At 46.2% G+C, this 26,316-nt stretch overlaps 1 protein-coding gene across 1 annotated transcript in view; it reads right to left on the bottom strand.

The window, feature by feature from the left end:
• Positions 1–26,316, bottom strand: part of LOC126520925 (monocarboxylate transporter 12-B-like) — a 117,369-nt gene that overhangs the window by 16,881 nt on the left and 74,172 nt on the right. Inside the window, exon 4 of the mRNA XM_050169754.3 lies at positions 21,009–21,863. Within this exon, the coding sequence (XP_050025711.1) occupies positions 21,009–21,863 (855 nt within the window). The remainder of the gene's footprint in view (positions 1–21,008; positions 21,864–26,316) is intronic.

Below are 26,316 nucleotides of genomic sequence, written 5' to 3'. Positions count from 1 at the left end.
TTTTATTTTTTGCACTGCATGATTCAGCACTAAATTCTTTCTGTTTATGCAACTTATATGAAAGCACAGCTGGTTCAGGAGCATTATTAATCTACTAACGTTAATGCATAAGTGCAGATGAAAAGCAACAGGTGCACAAGCATAAATACATTCAAAATTTTTTGTTACTACATGTAAACAAAAATGTAAACTAACTTGTAGATAGCCGATAGCTATGAAGTTATGGCCTTTACACTCTTTGTAGACTTGTCTATAAAATGTCTGTGTCTATAGACTGTCTATAGATTAATGAAAATTCATTTTTGTTGACAAATGCCTGCAGAATGTCATAGAAAAAAGTGTATCGGATTATAAAGTTCTGTTTTTATAGATTGAAGTTTATAGAATGTCTAGACTATCTATAGACATTTGTCTATAGACATTCCATAGACTTCAGTCTACAAAAGTAGAACTGTACATATAGTTCTACTTTTTTAGACTGAAGTGTATAAAATGTCTGTAGATAAATGTCTATAGATAGTCTATAGACATTCTATAGACTTCAGTCTACACAAATAGAACTGTATAACCCTATACAGTTTTGTCGATAAACATTCTGCGGACATTTGTCTAGAAACGTGAATTTTCATTAATCTATAGACAGTCTATAGAAAGTCTATAGACTCAGACTTTTTATCGACTAGTCTATAAAAAGTGTATGGCCAAAAGTCTATAGACTGTCTATAGGCTGGTCTGTAGGAATAGTCTATAGATAGTCTATAGACATTTGTCTATAGACATTCTATAGACTTCAGTCTACAAAAGTTCTAACTAGAAGCCTATACACTTGTCTATAGACATGCTGCAGACAATTGTCTACAAACGAATTTTCATTAATCTATAGCCAGTATATAGACAGTCTATAGACTCAACTTTTTATAGACTAGTCTAAAGAAATGTCTATAGACAGTCCACAGACTTCGTAGACAAATGTCTATAGACTGTCTATATACTTTCTATAAAAAATTTGTAAGGGTACCTCCATTAGAAACAGTTATGGACAGGGTACATAAATTCCTCCTATAAGTAGCGATGAGGTCAGAAAGGCCCTGAAAGACATGAAATGAGGAAGAACGGCAGGAGAAGATGGAATAACAGTCGATTGAATCACAGATGGAGGAGACATAATGCTTGTAAAACTGTCGGCTCTTTATACGAAGTGTTTATCGACTGCAAGGGTACCAGAAAATCGGAAGAATGCAAACATTATACTAATCCACAAAAAAGGGAGACGTTAATGAATATAAAAATTATAGGCCCATTAGCTTACTCGCAGTATTATATAAAATATTTGCCAAAATAATCTCCAATTGAATAAGGGCAACACTGGACTTTAGTAAACCAAGGCAACAGGCTGGCTTCAGGAAGGGATACTCTACAATGGATCACATCCATGTCATTAATCAGGTTATCAAAAATCCGCAGAGTACAATAAGCCTCTCTATATGGCTTTCATAGATTACGAAAAGGCATTTGATTCAGTAGAGATACCAGCAGTCATAGAGGCGTTATGTAATCAAGGAGTACAGAACGCTTACATAAATACTTTGGAAAATATCTACAGAGATTTTACAGCTACCTTATTTCTACACAAGAAAAGCAGGAAGATATCTATAAAGCAAAAGGTCAGACAGGGAGACAATCTCTCCAATGCTGTTCACTGCATGCTTAGAAGTATTCAAGCTATTAAACTGGGAACGCTTAGGAGTAAGGATCGACGGCGAAAATCTCAGCAACATTCGGTTTGCCGATGACATTGTTCAATTCAGCAACAATGCAGAGACGAGTTACAACAAATGATTGAGGACCTTAACAGAGAAAGTGTAAGAGTGGGGTTGAAGATCAATATGCAGAAGACAAAGCTAATGATGAATAGCCGGGCAAGGGACAATGTGTTCAAGATCGCCAGTCAGCCCCTAGAGTCTGTGAAGGAGTACGTTTACCTAGGTCAATTAATCACAGGGAACCCTGATCATGAGAAGGAAATTCATAGAATAATAAAAATTGGTTGGATCCCATACGGCAGACATTGTCAGCTCCTGATAGGAAGTATACCATTATCATTGAAAAGGAAGGTGTACAATCAGTGCATTTTACCAGTGCTGACATATGGGGCAGAGACTTGGAGGCTGACAAAGAAGTTTGAGAACAAGAACCGCGCATAGAGCGATGAAACGAAGATTGCTAGGAATAACATTCAGACAGAAAGAGAACGGGTTGGATCAGAGAGCAAACGGCTATAGACGATATTCTAATTGACATTAAGAGAAAAAATGGAGCTGGGCAGGTCATGTAATGCGCCGGTGAGGTAACCGTTGGACCATTAGTGTTACAGAATGGGTACCAAGAGAAGGGAAATGAAGGCGAGGCCGGCAGAAGACTATAGGCGGAGTGATGACATGAGGAAATTGGCGGGCACTAGTTGGAATCGGTTGGCGCAGGACAGGGAAGGAGAAGCTTGATGTGGGCGAGTTGGTTCAGCATACTTGAAGAAAAGAAACGAGCGCTACAAAGACGCGCACTAAACGAACATGTACGATGGACAGACGCTAACAGCGCTTGTCCGTCGTACGAGAGGGGAAAGATAATTGTTATCATCTTTGCCTCCGCCCCATTTTCAGACTAAACGCCGCACGCAACAGCCGCGTCACATCAGGGAGGAGCTTTGCGCCGATCATAGCTCTCTTGCATGCGTAATATTGCGAACGACAATTAAAATTTGGAATCGGATATCTTGGAGCACAGGCATGCTAGAAGAATTCTTCCAAGTGAAACTGCGTAGGAACACAGCTGCCTCTAACTTTTGAATACAAACATACACACTTACTGCAGTCAATAAAAAGTTAAATATTCAATTTTAGTTAATTGTGCCTGACAGCGATAATTATAATCTCACTATGTGTCCCCCCTGGCCACATAACTTATTCGCACATGTGGTCATCGCGTGCCTCCCAGTGCCTAATTTTATGAAAACCATAAATCTTAATTTTGAACACCCGGTATAGCTAAAAAAGAAGTGAGGGCGGTTGGAATATTACGAAAACTATGCAACCGTTGATCAGGAATGCGAAGAGACTTGCTTTTGATTATTTATAAAACGTATATACACCCCATTTTTGAATTTGGATGTGTGCTATATTTTGGTGTGTCATGTCTGGCATCCAGGGACTGGGCGGCGTAGACGTAACATCGAAAGAACGTTTATCTGCGTTTATTCCTGCTACTTGGCAGGCAGGTTACATACTGATCGCGGTGGGCCCGTGCAAGCGTTCATTCAAAGCCAACGCGGGTTATCACATCAGCGATAGCCGAAGAGTGCGCATGCGCATACAGTACGCGCTAACGACACGTGCATGTGGTTTCGAGCATACAACATGGTGCACAGCTTATAAATTTCGGCCTCTTGTCCTGTTCGAACGGGAGGCTCTTTGGCTCTGCTGTGGATTACCAAAATGTGCTGCTAACAACGCGCTGCACCAGAAGTGCGGTTACCATTTCACTTGTGAAGATTTCGTTTGCTAACTGTTCAGACATTCTTAAATATGCACGAAGCACCAATCAGAAGATTAGAAAGCGTTTTTTTTCCCAGCCGGCGTTATTTTTTTGGAGTTCATTGGCCGAGTTTCCATATACCACACGTAGTCTTGGTACAGAACCTGGTTGAACCTTTGAATGTACGTATGAGTGAGATACCAATTATTGGCGGTGCGCGAAAATCACTAGAAGTAATTTTTAATGATATCTATCCGCGTAATGCTAAATATCTTTCCTGCAGTACTTTAAATGGGTTGTTACGGGATCACTTACCGGGTCTAGCGATAGATACTACCATTGCTACAGATGCATCAGAATGTGAACAAAAGTCGGGCATTGACATTTTCTTCCCTGCTCTGGATTGGTCTTTCTGCCTTAGAATTTCATTTCATGTGAGTATACTTATTTGAATTCCTGGCGCTAATATTATATCTGAGAAAACTAAGTCCATCACTTTCATCAGTAGCCATAATAATGGATTTGTTAGCTTTATGTTCATCACTCATTGCCAATAGTGAATCACATCTTGCATACATCCCATTCTCTTGTGCCACGCTTAATTAAAGTTCACAAGACTTGTTTGGATACCCGGACAGAAGGGATGAATGAAATGGCAAATTGCCTGGCACGAGCGGGCCTCAGTGGCACCATTCTCTCGATGCTTCCTGTATCATATAATACATTACTCTACTGCTAGATTCAGGTCATATGCTATCATGCTTGACCTTTTAAAGCGAGCCAACCAATTCTGTGGAGTATTTACATCACTGTTCCCTTGACGCAGACATTTCTTTCAAACTCAAAAACTGAGGTTCGCTCGATTACGGTGTGGAAAAGCTGTCCCTAAAATTTTATCAACATGGGGCTGGTCTGGCTCTTTCCCCGCTGTGTCCATTCTGTGGTGATGATGGGACACTTGACAATTTGTTTCTAATGTTGTAGACAATTTACTTATGCAAGGGAAAGCATTGTAGAAAGAACATTTAGCAAAACTGGAGTAAATTTTGCGATTCCTAAAGTTTTCTGTGGAAGCCTCCTGTCTTGGGCAATGTCACAAGGATGCTTGCTCAGTCTTGAAGAGATTATAATTCTTTCAAAAAGATTCTTTCCTAGTAAAATTTGTAATTATTAGTTAATTTTTATTCTTTGAATCCTTTCCCAGCGATCTCAGTTGTTTTCTCGGAATTACTGATCACCTTATAATTTCACCAGCATCTTGGCCAATCCCTCACAATGGGAATGAGCCAGCGATAGAGGGCAAACAAGCAAACAAGCAAAACACGTCAGTGGTTGGAATCGGTGGCAGACGGCCCGAAGGTGCACGTTCGCAGGACCAGCCGCGTGGAGGCTTCCCCGACGACCTTCCCTACAACGACGTCCCTCGACGTCAAGGGCAAGGCAGCTGAGGCGCGGAGGAGCGTGCTGGAAAGGCGCATCGAGACTCTGGTGCGCAAGGCCTTCGCTCGGCCGCGATGGCCTGGCGACTCCCTGCAGCATCCATTGTCGATGGCAGCGCAAAGGCCAAGTAGTTCCTGATCATCTTCGGCCTGCTGGTGACACAACGCGGCAGCTCGAGTTTTACTAGTCTGGCGACCAAGTCACCGAACCGCTTTCGGACCTCTCACACAACTACTGTCATCAACTAGGATTCGGTGACTATTTTACAACTCTTGTTGTGTGGTTAGAGTTGCATGAACAGTTGATCCTATAGAACTGGGTTGGACTGAGTGACTGTTAATTATTATAACGCACCGTGCTATCTGTACAGGGCGAAAAGACTGCGCGAAGATAGTGGCTGGACGAAGAAGTGATGGCCAAACACGTCTTTCCCTAGTATTTTTTCTAAGCTTTTAGAGCGTAGTTCTTAACACGGGAACAGCTGTTCCTCTGTTGAGCGCCGGCGTGCGTCGGCGGCGTTATACCTCGTGATCGAGCGAACGAGCGCAGGCGAAAGATGAAAGCGAACGCTGTGCGCAGCTGTAGATGAAAGTAAAGCGCGCGAGCAGGAAAGTGGAGGAGAAGGCTACAGGGAAAGCATGAGGCCGGAAGTGGAGGAGGCGCGGAGGGGAAACGGCCTGCGCATGCGCTGATCTGCCGGCGGCAATGGCATCCGCCGCCGCGTGGGCGATCGGCAGGGTGGCGGGTGGTGGGAAGGGCCAGGTTCGTCCGTGGCTTCAGCTGCTGAGGCCAGTCCACGGTACCAGCGTGTGTGACGTGTGTCACTGCTTCTGCAAGGGCGATGGCGAGTGGCTGCGAGTAACGTATAGTGTAAGTAAGGCTCGACGTGACGCTCCCTTGGGTGTTGTCGCTGCTGACACATTGGTCGCGCGATTTCCCCACGACAAAGGGCCGCTCTCGTCGTTGGTGGAACGAAAGCGCGAGAAGAAAAGCCTAGTGCCACGCAAGACGGGCTGTGCGGCGATGATGACTACGATATGGCGCCAGAGTAGCGCTTCTCACAGCGTTCTCTTCCTATATAACCATGTAGCTATATAATTATAATACAAAATATTGACAGCTGAAATGAAAACACGTACAGAGCTGCGCTCAAATTTCGCATTAGGGAGTATCGTAATCGTCGTTGAATTTTTTCATCCACTTTCTCCAAACCACCCAATGCTTGGCCGATCGCCCGGGGTGGGTATGTGCCATTTGTGCGGAAGAACAACAACAAATACAACAACAACATAATCCTAGGTAGCACTCCACGCAGGCACGCGCCGTTCGGAATCACGGTGCTCGGTCGCTGGCTCTACGAGGTTCTTCGACGGATAACCGCCGTGCGGCACTGCAAACTGTTTCACTGGAGAGGCCCCTTCCTGGTGTCTCGGTGTACCCTCTCGGGGGACGGCTGGATATCGGGCGGTGATACCGGCCAGGCAAACACTGCCTGGTCGACTTCTCTTGCACCTAATGATTACCCAATTGAATTTCTCTTGCGCAGCGGACTGACCAACGTTCCTGTGGCCTTGGTACCGTCCAATGGAGAGTCAATTCTAATGAAAAACTCCTCATTCATTAAGTAAGAACTTCACAGGGCGATACCTCACTACCAACCGATCACCAAAGTGCGACAGTTTGGGCGCGGTGGCATTATCAGCTGTTCGTCAGATCAGGCCTGTATCACTGACCTTCCCGAATGTACAGCGTTTGCCTCACAATCGGTGAGCTCCTTCATTCCTGCTCACTTACTTAGCCAGTGTTAAAGGACTAGTTCGTAGTGTCTACTCGAGCCTTTCCCTTTCAGAGATTTTAGAAATGTTTTCTTTGACAGGAGTCGTATCCGTATTTCTTTGCTCTCGCTTACCTGAGAACAAGAAGATCCCCACAGAATCAGTAATTGTTACTTTCGCCTGAACAACTCGTTCGGCAGAGATCAAAGCGCGGCCACTCATTTACCAGGTGGAATGGCTATATCCTCGCCCACTTCAATGCATTAAATGTTGGCGCTATGGGCATAGCATTAAGGGATGCCGATCTATTGCTTGCTCTCGTAAATGTGGAGAAAACCCCGAATTAAAAGATTGTTCATCACAGGAAAAGTGATGTTGTCACTGCCATGGTTCCCACTCAGCTGACCATACTAAGTGCTCTGCGAAAGTGCAGGGATTACAAATTTTAGAAATAACTGAGCAAGAGAGATGCTCAAGACGGGAAGCCGGTTCTGTCATTGCAAAGCGATCTTGCGGGTATGCCTGTGAGCAAGTCGGCTCGCTCATGTGGTAGACGCATCGCTTTCTGATGTCATAGCTTCGACAGTATAGATGGCAATGAAGAAGGCAATGGAGAATCCATTAGTGAGCCTATCGGAGTCATTGGCACAAATGATTACCACACAAATGACTAAACTCCAGGTGGTTGCGGGCCCAAGCATAGCCTCTAAACTTCCGATGCCTTCAAATGCGAATGATGCAGAAACATCGAATCCAGGCCCTTCTAAAATCCGGTCTAACCAGACCTCCCCTGTGTATCACGCAGAACAGGAATCAGATTGGAGCTCAGACTGCGGCTCGCAAGCATGGAGGTTGACAGCGTTGCCCTTAACGGGACTGACAACCAATTTTCACGGTACCCATTCTTCTTAGTGCAATGGAAAGCTTGTCGATCAGAGTGTTTAGTCATGAAGTCCCAACGCGGAAAACGCCGTGGAACATTTTTTATCAAGAGTTTCTATCTGCAGTGAGGATATAGTCGTTCGCTAAAAGCATGCTGAAAACGGTGATAGGTGAGCGCGATGGCGATTATACGCCGGCATTAGTGGAAGGCAGACGACAAGTGTAGCCGTGCTGTAACAAAGAGTAATTTTGTTTATCAAGTCGATGTGCCTGCGATTCATGTTTTCCAAGTTGTTAAATGATTTGTGCTATAATACCTACGTGTTTTCGTGGATTCCTGTCCAACTGCTTTGGTATTTAACCAGTCAAAACGAAACCAATCGGATCGAAAACGAAACGACGCCTTTACACGTGATACGCAGTTAAGCGTATTGCCGCAGCCATGCGTGCATTTTTTATTACCGAAGCATAGAATAATGCACGAGTGCCTAATAATATACAAACTGCCATTTTAAGCTATAATTATGATGTACTTAATAACAGTCAATTTACGTACAGTAATCGCATAGAATACATCCGAAGTACCAAGATTTCACCGCCAAGTCTCGCCACTTACTGGTTCTTGAGACTTTCTTTGCCAATTTAAAATTATACTTCCCCACTGAAACTGTGAACAGCGTGCTGGATTCTGTCACTATGAATAATGGTCATTTCATTTCCATCAACGTCTCGCAACACATTCAGACCAGTAGTCAGTCCCTTTAAACGCCGCGAATCTCCTGCAGCGCAGGGATCTACAATGACACATAACATGAAGCCTAAAAATCTCTAGAAAGAGACTATTTCTAAAAAAAAGAATATATTTTTTGAAGGATAGCAGTCTAGACAAGGCAGTTTCTGCTGCCGGTCTTAGCGCAACATAAGTAAGCTAAGAATATTACTGTGGAACTGCCGTGCCATTTATTCCACTGCTATTGACTTATATTACCTTTGTAGCCAACACTCACCTGATATCATTGCACTGCAAGAAACCTGGTTATCAGCAGAAAACCCATTCATCTATAAAATTGCCGTACGTTTCGTTTAGACCGTCCCTCTCGTGGTGGCGGCTTAGTTGTCTTTATATCTTCAAAAATCGCGCACCGGGCTAAAATGGCTTACCAGCTTACGACTTCAGAAAGTGAAATTATAGTTATAGACATTTCTATTCCAGGCCGCATCCCACTCACATTAGTTAATGTTTAATTCCCCGGAGGCATTCTGAATACTAATGTTCTAGATACAGTAATTACGTCCAGCGGAAAAGAAATCATCTTTGCCGGAGACTTTAACTCCAGTCATACATCGTGGGGCTTCAAGACCGATTCGAGTTCTAAACGTTTGTGGGATTGGGCTGCTAACAATAATTTATCATGCATTAACGCAAGAACACCGACATTTATTTGTAGTCAGTCACTTTCCACTATATATCTCACTTTCGCTAGTTCTAATTTGTCTATCTCCACATGGTCTGTTATAAACTCGGGCACAAGCAGTGACCATCTTCCTGTGCTTCTGGAGCTTGTATGCCCATTGACTCAAGTTACTACGCATTCAAATACGTTTGTTAATTTCAGCACATTCAAAAATGTCTTACACATGGCTTTATTGAATCAGCAATGAGATAATGAAGAAGAAAAAGCCATAAATTTATTTTCTGTTTTAAGAGATTCCGGAAAAATATATCAATTCGCCGTGCACTCTACAAAAAGCGGGTCTTCTAACACTTGGTGGAACGCAGAGTGCTCAAGCGATTACAAGATAAGAAAAGCAGCGTAGCAAAAACTGCTTCATAACCGGTGTCCTAACATTTGAAGAGACTATAAGTTTGCGGCAGCAACATTTAAAAGAACAGCTGCAAATGCGAAATACAACTTTGATTGTAAGCACTTCAGCTTTCTTTCAAGGGCCACCAACAGAAAAGCACCCTTTCGATTTCTGAGAAATAAAAAGGCTTTTCCGGCACAAATAAACGTCGACTCTGTGGTTCCAACGCCCTGCGAATTGGCCAAATTACTGGAAGGTATTGCTAGAGGTCTAGAATGTCGCTTTAAGTCGATGTTTCCCTATCACACTATGCATGGTGAAGACCTCGAAGAAGTTACAGTTTCGGAGCTGAGAAATGTACTAAGCCAGCTGCCTAATTCAGCGCCCCCCAGGCCCAGATGACATTACTACGGCAATAATAAAAACTTCATTTAAGATATCACACGCATTGCTTACCATGGTAAACCATTCTATTAAAAATTCGTGGATTCCTCCAAAATGGAGACCGGCAATAGTAATCCCAATATTAAAAAAAGCAAGGTGCCGGTTATGTATTAGATAACAGTAGGCCACTATCTCCTACATCTTACCTAGCAAAACTCATCGAAAGAATCTTACACGACCACATAGATAATTGGCTGATAGAGAATGTGGCTTTGAGCCCATGCCAAATTGGCTTCAGACGTGGGTGCTCAATTTGGTGTGCCCATGTCGACCTAGAAAGTTGTATTCATCTAGCTCGATGTCAGAAAAAATACGCAACCTTAGTCACTTTGAATATCACTAAGGCTTATGACAGTGTAGAACATGTAGACCTAATAAACGCGCTTCAGAATGCAGGTCTGCCAAATTATTTTGTCGCATGGGTTTATGAATTTTTAAACGGCAGGGAATTTCACTGCTCTCTACGCGAATTGCCTTCATTAACGTATCAACACTCAAGAGTTGTACCACAAGGATCAGTCCTGTCGCCATCACTGCTTAATGCTTTACTGAGTACTGTACCTTTGCAACAGGATGTGCATGTGTACGTATACGCCGATCACGCATCATATTTTGCTGCATCGGTAGGTTTACATGCTTGTACCAAACTCATACGAACCACCTAGAATTGTGGCTTGATGGCATTAACCTCTCTATTAATGTTCGAATTTTTCCTCAAGGCTTTCCTGTGCAAATTCCGATACTTTATCGATAAGGAAGTATCCCACAGGTGAATTCACATAATATTTGGGTGTAATGTACAACGAAATGCTTAATTGGAGCCCGCATATAGAGCATATTAGTTCAAAGGGAGCACGCGCATTAGGAATGCTGCGCAGACTTAGCAGAAATCGACCAGGGTTGCGTCGGCATGTTTTCATTATGATCTATTGCATGTGTGTTCGCCCGATAATAGAGTTCGGCTGCGTTTTGTTTTCTGGCGGACCTGCATACAAAATTCGACTTCTGGTTCTATTAGAACGAGAGACAAAAAGAAGGAAAGAAAAAGAAAACCACCCAATTACTATTTAAAGGCAAAATCATCAGCAAATAAAAAACGGAAGCAAGCTCAAAGCATGCACAAAAACTTATGATTTCGACGCCGCCACGGAGCCTCGAAGAGCACGTCCATTCGCCACGAACTTGCGCACACTGTTCGCACACTGTCCTGTTTCTCGACGCGCCAGGAAGACGCGCAGCGAACGCCACCTGGCGGGGCTTAGCTCCGTAGCGAGCGGCGCATGAAGCGCACCTTTCGCGCCTAAAGTCCGTTGATAATTTGAAAGTAGCGACACTCTTTGAACTCTGCCGCCGCCGCGCGACCTCCTCGCCTCCTCCTCGCCCCTTGCGCGTTCCCCCGCGGCAACCAGTTTTGCCCCCGTTTTTCTGCACGACGATTGGTCTCCCTGCCGTTGCCCGTGGAAACGCGCGGATCTTGAGTTTTGCTTGTGTTTTTCTTTTTCGTTCGCGCCATTTTCCTCCTGAGCACGGCTGGCTCGGCGCTTTAGCTCGGCGTAGCGAACGTTGTACGCTGTGTTGCCTGCTCTATGTGCTAGCGCTATGCCGGGCTGTTGCGCATATAACTGCAGCAAGAAGCCTGAAGATGGTTATGCCGTTTTTATGATACCACAAGGAAAGCGTGACGGCTTGCGCAGGAAGCAGTGGCTGCATGACATTGGCCGAAAGAACTTTGTTCCGACAAAGAACAGCGTTGTTTGCGAGCTGAGGCGTCTTATAGCTCGTAGCAAAGCATCCCGTAATGCTGCACTTTCGTTTTCATTCTTCGGGCCTGCTCGCCAGCGTTTTTGTTGCGGTTGTTCTCAGTATGCTTAATATTCTGGGTGGCTCCATCACTTCGCACGTCGCTAACTGTTGTTATTCAGTCGGAAGTGCAGCATTATAGATTCTGCTTTGCGCCCTGAAAAAATTAGTGGCAAGTATACCCGTGGTATTGCAGGTGATGAGCGTTAGCTAGTCCACATTGAGCTTTTTTAAAGTTTTAAGGCGAAAGCCCTTAGATCTCTGTTTCAAGGCCGAGGTGTAAACTGGAAATATCACGTGACTCAAAGAAGGCCAGAGGTGACCCAAAGCATGTCCACCCCTGTATAAGAGAATGATTACCCAAGTTAATTGATGAATCATTAGTGATTGACATAAGGTGGATTAGGGAGGATTAAGGTTGATTAGAGTGTATTAAGGAAGATTAAGGTGGATTAAGGTGCATTAAAAAGGATTGAGATGCATGAATAAAGATTTAGGTGGGTGGAGGAGGATTAAGGTGGATTATGGTGGATTAAGGTGAAGGGTTGGTGAAATCGTATTAAGACCGATCAGGGTGGATTAGGGTGCATGAAGAATGACTAGGGAGGATTAAGGTGGATAAAGGGAGATTAAGGTCGACTAATGTGGATTATGGTGAATTAGGGTTGATAAAGGAGGATTAAGACCGATTAGGATGGATTAGGGACCATGTAGCTGGATTAGGTTTGGTAGAGGTGGATTAGGGTGTATTAAGGTAGATTGGGACTATTAAGCAGGACTAAGTTGGATTAAGGTGCATGAGTAAGGATTAAGGTGGATGAAGGCGGACTATGATGGATTAAGGTTGATAAAGGAGGATTAAGACCGTATAGGGTAGGCTAAGGTTCATTAGGGGCGATGTAGGTTGATTAGGCTGGATTAAGGTGGATGAAGGAGCATTAAGGTGGATTAGGGTGGACTAAGGTGAATTAGGGTTCAATGAGTATAAAGACTGATTAGTCTACCATAATACTCCTAATGCACATTAATCCACCGAATCCACATTCATCGACCTGAAGCCTCCTTCATTCACTTTAATGCACCATAATCCACGAAAGTCCTCCTTAATGCACCCAAATCCACTATAATCGTCCTTAATTCACCTTAATCCACCCGAATCCACATTCATCTACCTTAGTCCACCCTAATCCTCCTTCATTCACTTTAATTCACCCTAGCCCACCATAATCCTCCTTATTGCACCTTAATCCTTCTTAATTCACCCTTATCCTTCTTCATGCACTTTAATCCACCCTTCCACCCTAATCCACTATAATCGTCCTTAATGCACCTTCATCCACCCTAATCCACCTTCATCGACCTTAATCCAACCTAGTCCTCCTTTATGAACCTTCATTCACACTATTGCACCTTCATCGACTTTAATCCACCTTAATCCTCCTTAACACACCCGAATTCATCTTAATCCAATCACTAATCAATCATTACATTGCTAATCATTCATCATCTCTTATACGTGGCTGCACATGCTTTGGTTCGCTTCCCGCCTTCCTTCGGTCACGTGATATTTTATGTAGCACACAAAGGGGCCTTGAAACAGAGGTCTAAGGCTTTCGCTTAATAAGCCACACACAAAGAGATGTGTCACAAGCAATACTAGATCAGACGCACGAAGTAAAGCATCTGATCATGTGGCAGAAAAATTGTCTGGAGTATAGAACTCGCCTCGAAGCTCCCTTTATATCGGTATACCCCGTTCATACGGCTTTAAGAAAAAACCAACCTCCTCATAAACGTTGCCTCCAGCCTTATCGATGCTGTTATTAACATTTCTCAAAATTTTCAACCCCACTGGGGCGCGCAACTGACCCAAAATAACACGCCTCCATAGAATCCTGTGGCCCGTCCGCGGGAGCCCAGGAGGAAAAGCGCGCCGTGCGCAGCCGGCGGGCGAGGAGAATCGAGGAGGAAAGCGCTGTGAGGAGGAGAGTGTCGTTACTTTCAAATTACCAAAGGGGCTTTATTCGCGCCCTCTCCGGTGCTGACGTCAGAGCATGTAACGAGCGCGCGCGCGGCTGTTGCGAGCAAGCAAGCGAGCGAGCAGGTAAGCGCCGGGAGAGGAGGAGCGACGTCACATGCGTTCTGCTAGGCAGGTGTTCAGTCAATGCCAGACAACTGCTTTCCATTAAACAGCCGGTTAAATATCGTGCCACCTTCTTGTGCTTGACGTCATCAATAACGTCATTACTTCCGCTTCCTACTTCTGGGTTTCCAGGAATTTCGCCGAAGTCGTGCTCACGTGGCGGGTCTCTAAAGTATACGATTTTGTGCTTTGGTGCGCGGTAATCAGTGATTTCTAATCAACTCTGATTATTCCAGACACTTTAGTAACTCAACTTGTGACTGAACTTATTCTCTGATACCATACATATAATGAAACCCATAAATTTTGCACTGTACCGTTTTTCTTCTATTTTCTTCTGATTTATATTGAATTTCATCCCCTGTCGTCTCAGGAGGCGAACCGGAATCGCTGCGCAAGGAACAGGAGTGTGCACTCGATGCTTGTGCCGCTTGAATTGAAGTAGCGACCACGACACTAGCGCGCCGAGTCCCCCCGCCGAGATTTTGCCTCCACAGGTCTGGTCTCGCTGTATCGCATTTGTGCCCTTTATGCAACGAATTTCTGCAGCAGCTCTTTCTCACATGCCGCATTATTCAACAGAAAAGATATTCACAAGAACCCTTCCAAAAGCTTGGCTTGAATTTGACTCTTCCTGTAATTCTTTCCTTTGGGGCCATAGAGTTTTGGGGCTACCATACTAGGTTACAGCCACAGGAACGTTTGTGAAGCCCTCTGCAACTTTCTGCGCGAGACAAAAAGAATGACATGATATAGTTCTTCTTAATACTTATTATGCTTTCATAATATTTTATCTAATACTTAGATAATTGATCATTCATATCTGTAACAGTAGACACTTCAAATCCCATTTGTAAGATACCTATTTCATTTCACCCTAACTTATTTGACAAAAAAATGATAACAGTTTTTTCACCGCCCGATTCATGGCCGATCCCCCAGCGTGGGTTGCGCCATTTCATTAGGGAGCAAGAACAAGGGTGGCATTGAAAGAACTCGGGGTACGAGGAAGGAATAGGAGATTGGATCTAGAACGCCGGAGAGAAGTGCTGGTCTCGGTGCTCGAGGACGAGGCTGTTTGGTTCCGGATCCAAGCAAACGGACCTCTTCCCACCATAAAGAGAGATCCAGGAATCTCTTCGCCGCTCTTGATTGGCCGGCGGTAGTTGCGGCTCTGGTTTCCTCGAGTTTGCCTGGGGACAACCAGCACCCGTATTTCGGATACGTCGATCCAGGATCCTGCAGTCACGTTGCTGAAGCCGTTCAAGCTGCCGAGACCAGAGCCGACCGAGCGCCCACGGACAGCGACTTGGGGCTCCAGACAAGAACAGTGCGCGTGCATCCGCCGAGGGGCGAGGCCGGGCACCGTATAGCTGCGGAGGTGCGGCCGCCTGCCATCGCCGGCACAATACTGAGCTAAGAGAACTTGTGTAGAACTTTGTAGAGGGTTAATTACTTTAATGTTTACTTTCTCCTTATCGAGCTTTTTTTGAAATGTCGCCCTTTGTGCCGTTCTTCGCTTCATTTGTTTATTTTATTTTTACAACACTTGTATTGTCCTCGCAAAAGGCTTCGCTGTTCTCGCTCAGTGACCAAAACCATAAATCAGGAACTTGACACGTCATGGCTGTAGTGTTGCTTTGTACTGGCGTATGTAATTGGTAAGACTTTGCGGGTTTATGTCAACAATACAGTTCAGTTGTCAGTCCAGCAATCGTCCTGTGTACTTCTTGGTCCTTGCATATGGGTTTCTTCAGCTGGTTTTCATCTTAGTGGACCATGTACCACCTCGCCTAGCACTTAGACTTGTTCTCTTGTGAACATCGCAAAGCGGGCTGGGACCAGCCTAACGCGGAAATCGATTGTCAATAACTAAGATAATGGCCACCCACTCAATATATCAGTGCAGGTTAGAAGCTCTGCATCTACCGCACGGAGTAAGACAGACGTGACTTGGCTATTTTGCAATGCATTTGACGCTGCCAGCTACTGTTCCAGCGATGAGCAGCGCCCAGCATTTTTAGAGAACCGCTGCTCGCCTCTATTTTTCTGGATACTTGCTCACCCCGATTTCTTTCTCTGCTGTTGCTGTCAACGCTGCTCTAAACGAACGGTGCCCGTCGGATTGTGCTGACACCGCCAAACCAGGTAGCGATCGCAATGTAATCGCTTGAAACACGCGTCACAGAAGTGCTCAGCTCGTTATCTGCAGCTGGGAAAATGCGCAATGGGCCCTTTGAGCTGAAGCGTTCCAGAGTTGACAGCAGCGCCAGAACACGCAGCCTAACGACGGGAGGGGGGGGGGGGGGGGGGGCATGAAGCAAAATGACACGTCCGTCACACCTTCGTTCGCTTATCACAAGAGTTTACGAGATAAGAAATGTCTAAGTGCGCATGCTCCGCATGACTGGATATAAACCCTTTTTGTGGCGGTCCCGTGGGCGCCGCTATGTTTGATCACGCGCCCATTGGTTGTCCTAACTGCTTCCGTTGCCTCTGTGTTTACAACGGACGTGCATGACGCCCCGGTGCGGCGAAGTAAACTTCTGTTTCGGTGGATACTGTGGACGGTGACTAGATGACGGACACACAGCTTTGGAGGATATGTAAGCACTTTCTGGTCTCATTACGGCTTGTCCAAACGGTTCGTGCAGCGCGTACGTTCTTGTACTAAAAGCGGCGCTACAAATGTAGCCCAAGATGTCCAAACTTTCCGCTTATGAATTAAATCAGGATCAGCGTGCTTTGCTCTTCGTTCTTTATTTGAAAACTCTGTGAAGCAGCGGACTGTCATGTTTCTGATTCAATAAAGTTCCTCGGTGCGGTCATTATCGAATTGTTTATATTCTGCCTAACCGCTCGTAGGTGTGCTAAGTTGCGATATATTTGTTCTTGCTGCGCACAAGACTTGGAACGCAGATGTTGAGTACTTTGTAGAAACTTGTAGGAAGGACGTATTATCGCTAGTCGCTCACTTATTATGTGGACTGTCACGAAATGTTCAGCTTCGAACATTCGTGTGCTGTCAGTGTAGTCGTCGCCACCCATGCTTCGGCGCGTTGATACAAGTGTGTGCCCATTCAGTTATTCTTGATACGTTGGCGATGGAGTGGGCTTAAACTTGTGTGTGGGTTGGTGTATATGCGTGCGGATAAGGTACGAGAAACTTGCTATGGCCAGGAAGCGGTGCTACTCCCTTTGTGTAACGAGCGGTACTCCCTCTTGCCGACGTGCCAAGATTGATGCAACTTATTTGAAGGTTAGCGACACAACGCTGGCGGGTGAGGGGAAAGCCGTGCATGAAGGCAACACAGGCAGTGCTTATGCAGCAGCGGTCCGCGAACTTGGTCACGCAGATTCATTTCTTAATGTACCAGTCACTATTTTTACAGCCAACTACAGCATACGTCTTCCCATCGTTAAAAGAGGGAAGCGTGAAGGCAGTTTCACTACACGTCAGCCGTCTACGTCACAAAGAGATTGAACCAAAAGCCACGGCTCGTGGTCCCGCGTGCGTAATGAGGTGAATCGAACGAATAATTTGACGACAATTGTTTTGACCTACATTAGCATTTTCAAACGTAGAAACACGGAACAAGACGTTTATGACAATTCCTTTCGGCTTTTCTATATTCAAGGGGTCCTACGTAGCTTTAGCCAACTTTAAAAATATGCAAATGCGACGTTACTGGACAGAACAAAGGTAGTGTTGCTTGCCGTCTCTTAGAGATACTCAGATTATATTTTTCATTCCGTCTAATTACATAATTAGTCTTAATTAATTATTCAGCTTTTCAAATATTTTACGAGGGCGGATCAGAAAGTCTTTGCCTCTACTTTTTTTAGCCAAATTACGCCTGTAAATGCGAAGTGTCTGTTCCCATAGGTGGACCTTTCGTGGAGCGGCCCGGCCTTATCTGCCGGTAGCTCCGCGGCACGGCGGTGCTGTCAATTGTCGAAGGTGGCGGTTGTGCTTCACACGTCCAGTGTGATTCGTTTTCTATGGAGCAAGGGACGAACGCCCATCGAAATCCACAGGGGAGTGCCGCCCACGTATCAGGAGAGGTGTCTCACTTTGAGAAGTGTGAGGGGCGGCGGTGTGAGTTCGCAAAAGGCCGTGGAGACTTGCATGACAACGAGTGTTTAGGGAGTCCGCGTGCGCCACTGACTGACATTTCCCGCGTGGATGCAATAGTGAAAGCGGATCGGTGTGTGCACCTAAAGGACATTTCCCGGGAGCTTGGCATTCCGTATGGGTGTTTACGACATCTTTCACAGGTCCTTAGGGTAACGGAAGGTTTCCTGTTGGTGGGTGCCTAAGCAGTTCGATGATATGATGAGAAAGGCAAGGGAATGAGTGCTTCACTGAATCATCTGCAACGGTATGTCGAGGAGAATTAAAGTTTCCTAGACCGCATCGATACTAGCGATGAAACGTGGATACTGCATATCACTCCGGAATCGAAGCAGCAGAGCATGGTGTGGCACATCCGGGTTCGCCTGTGAAAAAAAAAAATTCAGTTTAGTGCCATCTGTTGGGAAAATGATGTTAACGGTCTTCTCGAATCGCCGAGGACCCCTCCTGTTGGCTTTCATGCCACAAGGCGCAACCACCAATGTCGACAGTTATTGTTCCACACTGTCACGTCTGCTGGCTGCCATCATGCGAAAACACCGAGGGATTCTCGATGTGGACCGCGCGGTTATCTTCCACGACAATTCGAGGCCACATGTGGCAATCAGAACCACCGATGAGCTCTGGTCATTTCACTGGAAGAGCCTGGACCACCCAAAACACAGTCCAGGCCTCGCCTTTAGTGATTTTCAAGTTTTCGGTCCGCTGAAGAAGTTCCTGGCAGGACACTGATTCACGTGCAACGATGAAGCTAAGACAGCGGTCCGATAGCGGTCCCACAGCCAGCCGGGCGAATTCTCCCACAGCGGCATCTCAAATTTAGTGCTGAGCTGGGACAAATGTCTCAACCGGTGTGGAGACTATGTGGAAAACTAGTGTAATGTACGTAGAATAGTACGTATATTTGTAATTAACTGTGTGTACATTATTTTGGCTAATAAAACATAAGGGCAAAGGCCTTCTGATTAGCCCTTGTAATTAAATGAGAAGTGTCAATGAGAAAATTGTAGAGGAACATGAAAAACTCCCGATACAGCTTTCTGGTGCTCAATACGTGCTACATAAAAGTGTTTTTCCGAGCGTAAAAGAAGCCCGCGAGTGCACGCAAGATTGCCGCGCGACTGGCCGCTCGAGGCACGCTGCGCGTATTTGCGAGCTTCTTTCACTCTGGCAAAAACACTTTTATGTAGCACGTATTGAGCAACAGAAAGCTGTATCGGGAGTTTTTCATGTTCCTCTACAATTTTCTCCTTAACACTTTTGATCTAATTACAAACTAGTCAGCATCGACGAGAGCGGCCTTTCGTCGCGGGGAAATCGTGCGACCAGTGTCAGCGGCGACAACACCCAAGGGAGCATCGCATCGAGCCTTACTCGTAGACGCTCGCCACCGCCCTTGCAAGAGCAGCGATAGACGTCACACAGGCGGGTACTGCGTACTGACCTCGGCAGCCGACGCCACGGACAAGCGTGGCCCTCCCCACCACCCGCCACATGGCCGATGTCCACTTAACACCAGTAAGGACCTTCAGACAATTGTTGCCTTTGATGAGCGAGTAACGCAAAGGAGTGAAGCCCAGCTTCAATGAACGATGCCAGTATCCCGAACTATCGTCAGCCCGCGGCAGTCAGTGCGTCACGGGAGCGTGGGACGGTTAAGGCGTCATCAGCCTATTTCATCTCTAAATACCACTGTCTTGTGCGAGCCGACTACATATATGCGCCTTCAAATTTCCTAATCTGATTAATCTCATCGCACCGTCTAAACCTCCGCCACCTTTTGACTGTTTGCGCCTGTTCCTTTACTCGAACAGACCAATAGCGCCAGTTATCTGCTCAACTCCACTTTTCCATCTTAATCTATCTCTCCTCAGTCTTTTAATCTTAATGGGCGTCTGCGATCGCATAGACAAGCTTTACTGGGACAACGCTTTTCAGACAAAGTAAAAATGTGCAGCACACATAAAAAGAAGCAAGCGGACATCGTTTTCACGTTCGCCTCTCCGTAACTTTGCGCCTCTGTGCACTTTGTGCAGAGAGTGCTGCAGGTGCGGGCCACGGAGGACCGTTCCAAGGGTGTTCAGTTGTTTGGCCAAAGGCTCTGTTTTCGGAGGAAGACTTGGTCCACCCGATAAAGGAGGAGGCAGACACACGGGGAGGGACCGCGTCCTGGCAGAGATACAGAATTTTGTAGCGAATTCGTGGTCTCGTGGTAGACCGCTTGCTTCAGCTGCGCGGGCCTTAATTTCTACATCGTGCAGCTGCCAGCTGTTTTCGACCGGCAAATTGGGCGCACGTTTCTACGCGGCTAGCTCGGCGTCGACTTCCGAGTTCGGGGTTGACCATTTTCTGGAAGGACTGTTCGTCTTCAATCCCCCGCCGAACCTTGCGAACACATAGGTTTGGAGCGGAGGACAGCTGCCACTACTAGTGCTACAATTTCAAAAAAACGGCATCCTATTTTTTTTTTCTTCTTACAGTCGCATGAGTTATCGGGTAAGAGTATCAGGTTGAAGTAGAGGTCATGACTATCTGTTATGGATACAAGCAAGATGTTTGGCTAACCTGAATGCCCGAGCACCAAACCGACCTGTGTGTGTATATAAGGGCACGTTTGTGGCAGCTTATGCGCACGTGTCGCACACAGCTAAAATGGACGTCGTACGAGAACAAGTCGACAGAAAGCAGCGCCTTATAGACCGTCGGGAAACTGTAGGGAAGGACTGCCGTTATTTTCCTACACGGTCCATGTCATGCTGAACATCCCGGCTTTTGTCACATCACCAAAACTAAGCAGTATTGGTCTGGGTCACTCCATTGGAGGGACACCACCTGGCAGCTCCGATGGCTCCTCTTCTACTGCATTTTCGACCCCGGTCAATACGGTTTGGCGTTGCGTATAGTGTGTGCCTGTTCACATGGGATGATGTACCGCAGTAGTTACTCGTGCCCCGACTGACATTTTTTTTCTCTCTATCTGGCAAGACAGCACCTGGTAACAGTGAAGCGTGTCTTAACAATGCCCGGGAGCGACACACAGCGATCGACTTACCGATGAAGAAAGGCCGGATAAGGGAAATGATGCCCAGAACCATGCGGTACATGGCGAACGTGGTCGGCATGACCCGCACGCCCAGGTAGTCTGCCAACAGCACCGTGTTGAAGATCCCTCCGCTGCCGACGGCCACGCCTAGCGCCACGGTGACGGCGAAAGTGAGCTCGTAGGCGCGGCACACGGGCAGCGCGAAGAAGGCGGCGCTCCAAACGGCGTACGTGAGCACCATCATGTGGTCCTTGCGCAGCAGCTTGCGGTCGGTGAGCACGCCGCTGAACAGGCGGCCAACCAGGTCGCCCGTCGAGAAGCTAGTCAGCAGCAGCGCGGCGCGGTTCCTGGTCACGCCGCGGCTGATGGCGAAGTCCACGATGGTCACCGGAAACACCACGAACGAGAAGGAGAAGGTGATGCCCGTGAACACTATGACGTAGAAGATGGGCCTCCGCAGGAACGAGAATACGGCCAGCTGACTGCGGAACCAGCGCTCGAGCTTCTCCTCGACATTGCTGCTGCCCGCAGAGCGCTCCACGGGCAGCTTTATCTTCTCGGGCGTGCACTCATTGTCGACGGCGACGAGCCGCAACTTCTTGTGGCGGTCGATACGGCGCATGCGGCTGAACGGCGACTCGAGCAGCATGGAAGCCGGGACGGCGTTCAGCGAAATAGCGCCCAGAAAGAGTAGCGTGGTGCGCAGCCCGTACGTGTTGATGATGCTGAACAGCATCGGGGGGAAGAAGAAGGAGCTGAGCGTGCCGCCGGCGAAGTAGATGCCGTTGCCCGACGCCCGGTGTTGCTTGAAGTACTGGTTGATCACGATCGTGTTGCAGAAGTACATCATGCCTTGCCCAATGCCTGCGCAAAACAGTTGCACCACACGGCTGCAGTACTACTGATGTTACACGTACCAGAAACATGTAACGTCAAGCGCTCGATAGAATACTTACACAGGTACAAAAAAAAAAGGCGAAGCATCGATTGCGCTAGCAAATTAGTGGACAGATATACGAAGTAAAGATAGTAGTTTTATCGGCCGTATAAATTGGTAATAGGCATACTAACCAAATTAACAGGCAAACGTGAGCAGATCTCACTCGATGACCGCGGAAACTCGCCGTCAAAACGCTGGAGTGAATAAGCGCGGCAGCAGCAGCGAGCGAATTGACCTTCGTGCTGCGTCTCGCATCAACGCGAATTAAGCCGCGGAAACATAGTTCGCGGCGGACTCTGTCGCCGTCAGAGATGGCTTTCAAGACACAGCGGCCGCCCGGGTCGCCCGGAGTAGAAGACGCCTACCCACCCACCCCCGGAGCCTTGCGCGCGACGGAAGACGGCGCGCTTTCTCTCCACTTTCCTCCCTTGCATGCGCGAGATTGTGCCACAGCATACGGCGCTCGGTGACGATTTTATCGTCCTTGAACTTTATACGGAACCTCACGGCAACGACAGAAATGCGCCTTGGGTGTCGCTGCGACAAGCTGATTATAGATAACAGGAGCTACGTATATGATCCCTCCAACAATAGGGTCATCCCATCTAAAACACAGCTACCTCACAATGCTTCCGGAAACACGTGTGGGTCCGGAAGCATTTCCCACTTCTTTACACCCACATTGGAAGCATTCTTCCGAAAGGTGATTCACTTTAATACATTGTAGAAACAACTGAATCTAAAATAATTGCGCTAACTGAAACATGGCAAAACTAGTCCGTTGATGATTCTGAAGTGTTCTGCATTTTTTCCGGATTTTGATATTTTTCGGCGAGACTGAGACGGTAGGCGTGGCGGTGGTGTCATGCTGGCGGCCCACCGGAGTCTTAGCTGCTCATTAATCGACATAGCTACGCCAATGGAAGCCTTATTTCTTATTTGCAAAACTTCATATCCACTGTCATACTTGGCGTAGGCTCTCGCCCTCCTGACGCTGAACCTTCCTTCGTTGTTTCGCTACTCGAATTGCTCTTTTCTGTAACGTCCACACATCGTGACGCTTCCATCATTTTATACGGCGATTCTAACTTATAGATATTAACTTAGACTTCAACTTATTATACAACGCGGCAGCGAAAACATTTCAGCGCTTTGCATCGGAAGCTAAGCAACTATTCCTCTCTACGACATTACCTACCATGTTGCGGAATAATCCAAAGCAATTCTGCAAAACAATAAAACCAGGCCACCATAAATCTGTCTCATTATGCGACCATCACAATAACCCTCTTCCTGAAACAGACGTCTCTGATGTACTCAATGACACTTTTTCTTCTGTATTTACCCTCGAACTCAGTGATGAACTGCCCGATTTTCCAGAATTCCAGAGTTTCCAGAATTTATTTACCCTACTATGCCCGGCACTCTATTCAGCCCTTATAGTATCAGCAAACTAACTGGCAATCTTAAGTTGTCATCTTTTGCAGGCATCGATGGCATTAACTCTAAGGTATTAAAGAATACCAAACATCATACAAGCGTCATCCTGTCTCATATTTTTCAACAGTGCTTGCCATTAGAAGTGGTGCCACAAGACTGGAAGGTGGGTAAGATTATCTCAGTTCCAAAGAAACGTACTACTTCATCACTAACAGCTATCTACCCATTTCATTAACGAGTGTGCCCTCAAGATTAATGGAACACGTCATTTATTCCCACATAACCAAGCTTCTAACCTCGGTTGGCTTCTTTCACCCGCAACAGCATGGATTTCAAAAAGGTTTATCCTGTGAGACCCAACTTGTATAATTTATTCATGACATCATTTCAAGCATCGATCACAATATTCCCATAGATGCCCTGTTCGTGGACTTCGAGAACGCCTTTGACAAGGTGCCACACAAACGGCTATTCCTTAAGCTCTCACCTAAATATTAACCCCTCTGTTTTGGACTGGTTGTGGTACTTCCTCACAAACAGAAAACAGTTTGTCTGTACTAATGGGCCTACTTCCTCGTTAGCACCTGTTATATACGGAGTTCCTCAAGACGCCGTCCTCGGACCATTACTTTTTCTTATTTTCATCAATGACCTACCGACTAACATCTCCTCCTGTGTTCGCCTTTTCTCAGACGATTGTGTCATCTACCGTCCTATCCATAGTTCCCATGATAACATTTCCCTTCAAAATGATTTACAAATGGTTGAAAACCTGTGTAAAACTTGGTTAATGTCTCTAAATCTCAAGAAAACTTCGCAGATCTCCTTCCACCACCGAGCTTCCTACGAAGCATATAAGTACGCCGTTTTTGGCTCCGAATTATCTTCAGCCTCATCGTATAAGTACCTGGGCATCCCAGTATCTGATGATCTCAGCTGGTTGCATCATATAGCAAGTATAACAAACGAAGCTAACCGCGTCCTTGGCTATGTCCGGCATAACCTTAAGCTCACCCCTTCTCACGTAAAAGTGCTAACGTACCAAACATTTGTTCGTCCCAAGCTGGAATACGCATGCGCAGTTTAGGACCCGCATCAGATCAGCCTACAAAAAGCTCCCGAGTCCATCCAAAACCACGCTATTAGATTTGTTTTCTCAGATTATTCTTACTATTCTAGCGTTACTGAACTAAAACATGGAGTTAATCTTCGCAGTCTTGAGTCATGCAGACAAATAGCGTGCCTGTCCCTCTACCATGACTTTTGCCACTCGTCTCTTGTTCGCTCGATTATCGTACCTGCTCACCGCCTTTCGCTCCACAGCAGTAATTCTAAAGCTGTATATCCACCACCTGCGCGCACTACTGCGCATCTCAACTCATTTTTCATTCGAACAGCGAACGACTGCAATCATCTGCCCACCGACGCTGCGCGCTGCTCCAATCCTAGCCACTTCATTCATCGAAGACCTGGCACAAATGTAATACCCACCCCTCATGTAAAACCCCACACCAGGGGCATCTGAGAAATAAATAAATAAATAAATAAATAAATAAATAAATAAATAAATAAATAAATAAGTAAAATTGCTATCGCGATAAAAGAATTAAATTATGGGGTTTTACGTGCCAAAACCACGCGTTGATTATGAGGCACGCCGTAGGGGGGTTTCGAAATTATTTGGACCATCTGAGTTCTTTAACGTTCACCTAAATTAAGTACACTGGTGTCTTCGCATTTCGCTCCCATCGAAATGCGGCCGCCATGGCCGAGATTCGATCCCGCGACCTCGTGCTTAGGGAGCAGTGATTTTACATGCAGCGATATGTAGCCGTAACCGAACGAGCGACCAAGTCGCGAAAAGCTACTCATAAATGATAGGACTTACGAAGAGCGTTTGAACTTGTCTCGTATATCCACAAGCACCTGCTGTAATAGATCTAACTACGACCGTTATGGGATTTGCTCAAGGCGTGATGCGATGAGGTTATCGTTCCGTGAGAGCCACAGTTGGACTAAGTTCAGCCGGCTAAAGACAACTCGCTCAGATGATAATCGTACTTCACAAAAATGGCGTCAAGCGAAAAGAATACGCAGGAAGGCTCACAATTTTAGTCGTCTTTAATTTGGCGCCGTTTTAACGTTCCGCACGATGCAACGATCACTCGGCTCGACGCTTCTGCAGCTCGCAGCACTTGCTGTGCACTGCACTAACAATCGCTGGAAATGATAGGCGCCTAGTGAGACGTTCTCGTAAAAACAGCAAGCACTGTAAAGGCGTCACAGGTGCGGCGTATATGTGTGCGAATCGAGCGACGAAAAACGAATTATTTAGGCTCTGATATGTTTCGCACCCTGGAAGACGCGCAGGTGTATTTCTGAGCCATTCGGTATGGACGGGTGCTCGATGAATTCACTGTAGGTGCTTGTGGTATACCGTGCGCTTGAAAGGGCAATTGTTTGTAACGCCAAAGTCCTATGCGCGGCGAAGCTCTCCTTGCGATGGCAGCGTCACTGCCGCCGTTCGTTTAGTTACACTCTGCGCGTTTCCAGCCCTTTGCTGGGCATTCACAACCAGTGGGCACCACTCGGCGTCTCGGGTGCGGCTGCTGTGCGCGTTACACCCCACTGCCCTACGATTTCTTAACGCACGTTTTCTACAGTTAATGCGAAATAATTTAAAAGGGCACGCTCCTATTTCTGCCGGTAATTCGGCATTCTGTAAAAAGAAAGGACAATATAGTGGCAATTGGACATGTCATATTTTTTTTTGTAAGCTTTCTCGAAAGTGTGCCTCTAGACACCGCCAAGTGAGGCCACACTTAGCAGGTAAAATGCTATACATTAAAGTAACGTAAAGTAAACAATATCCTGCACAGGCAAACAATGCTTATAGTCCAGAGTAGTGCTTTTAACATGATCACATAAAGAACTTGT

This window comes from Dermacentor andersoni, chromosome 3 (genome assembly GCF_023375885.2).
Source record: "Dermacentor andersoni chromosome 3, qqDerAnde1_hic_scaffold, whole genome shotgun sequence".
Classification (NCBI taxonomy): Eukaryota; Metazoa; Arthropoda; class Arachnida; order Ixodida; family Ixodidae; genus Dermacentor; species Dermacentor andersoni.
The sequence above is the reverse complement of the archived record's forward strand: the minus strand, read 5'-3'. Positions and strand labels throughout refer to the sequence as shown.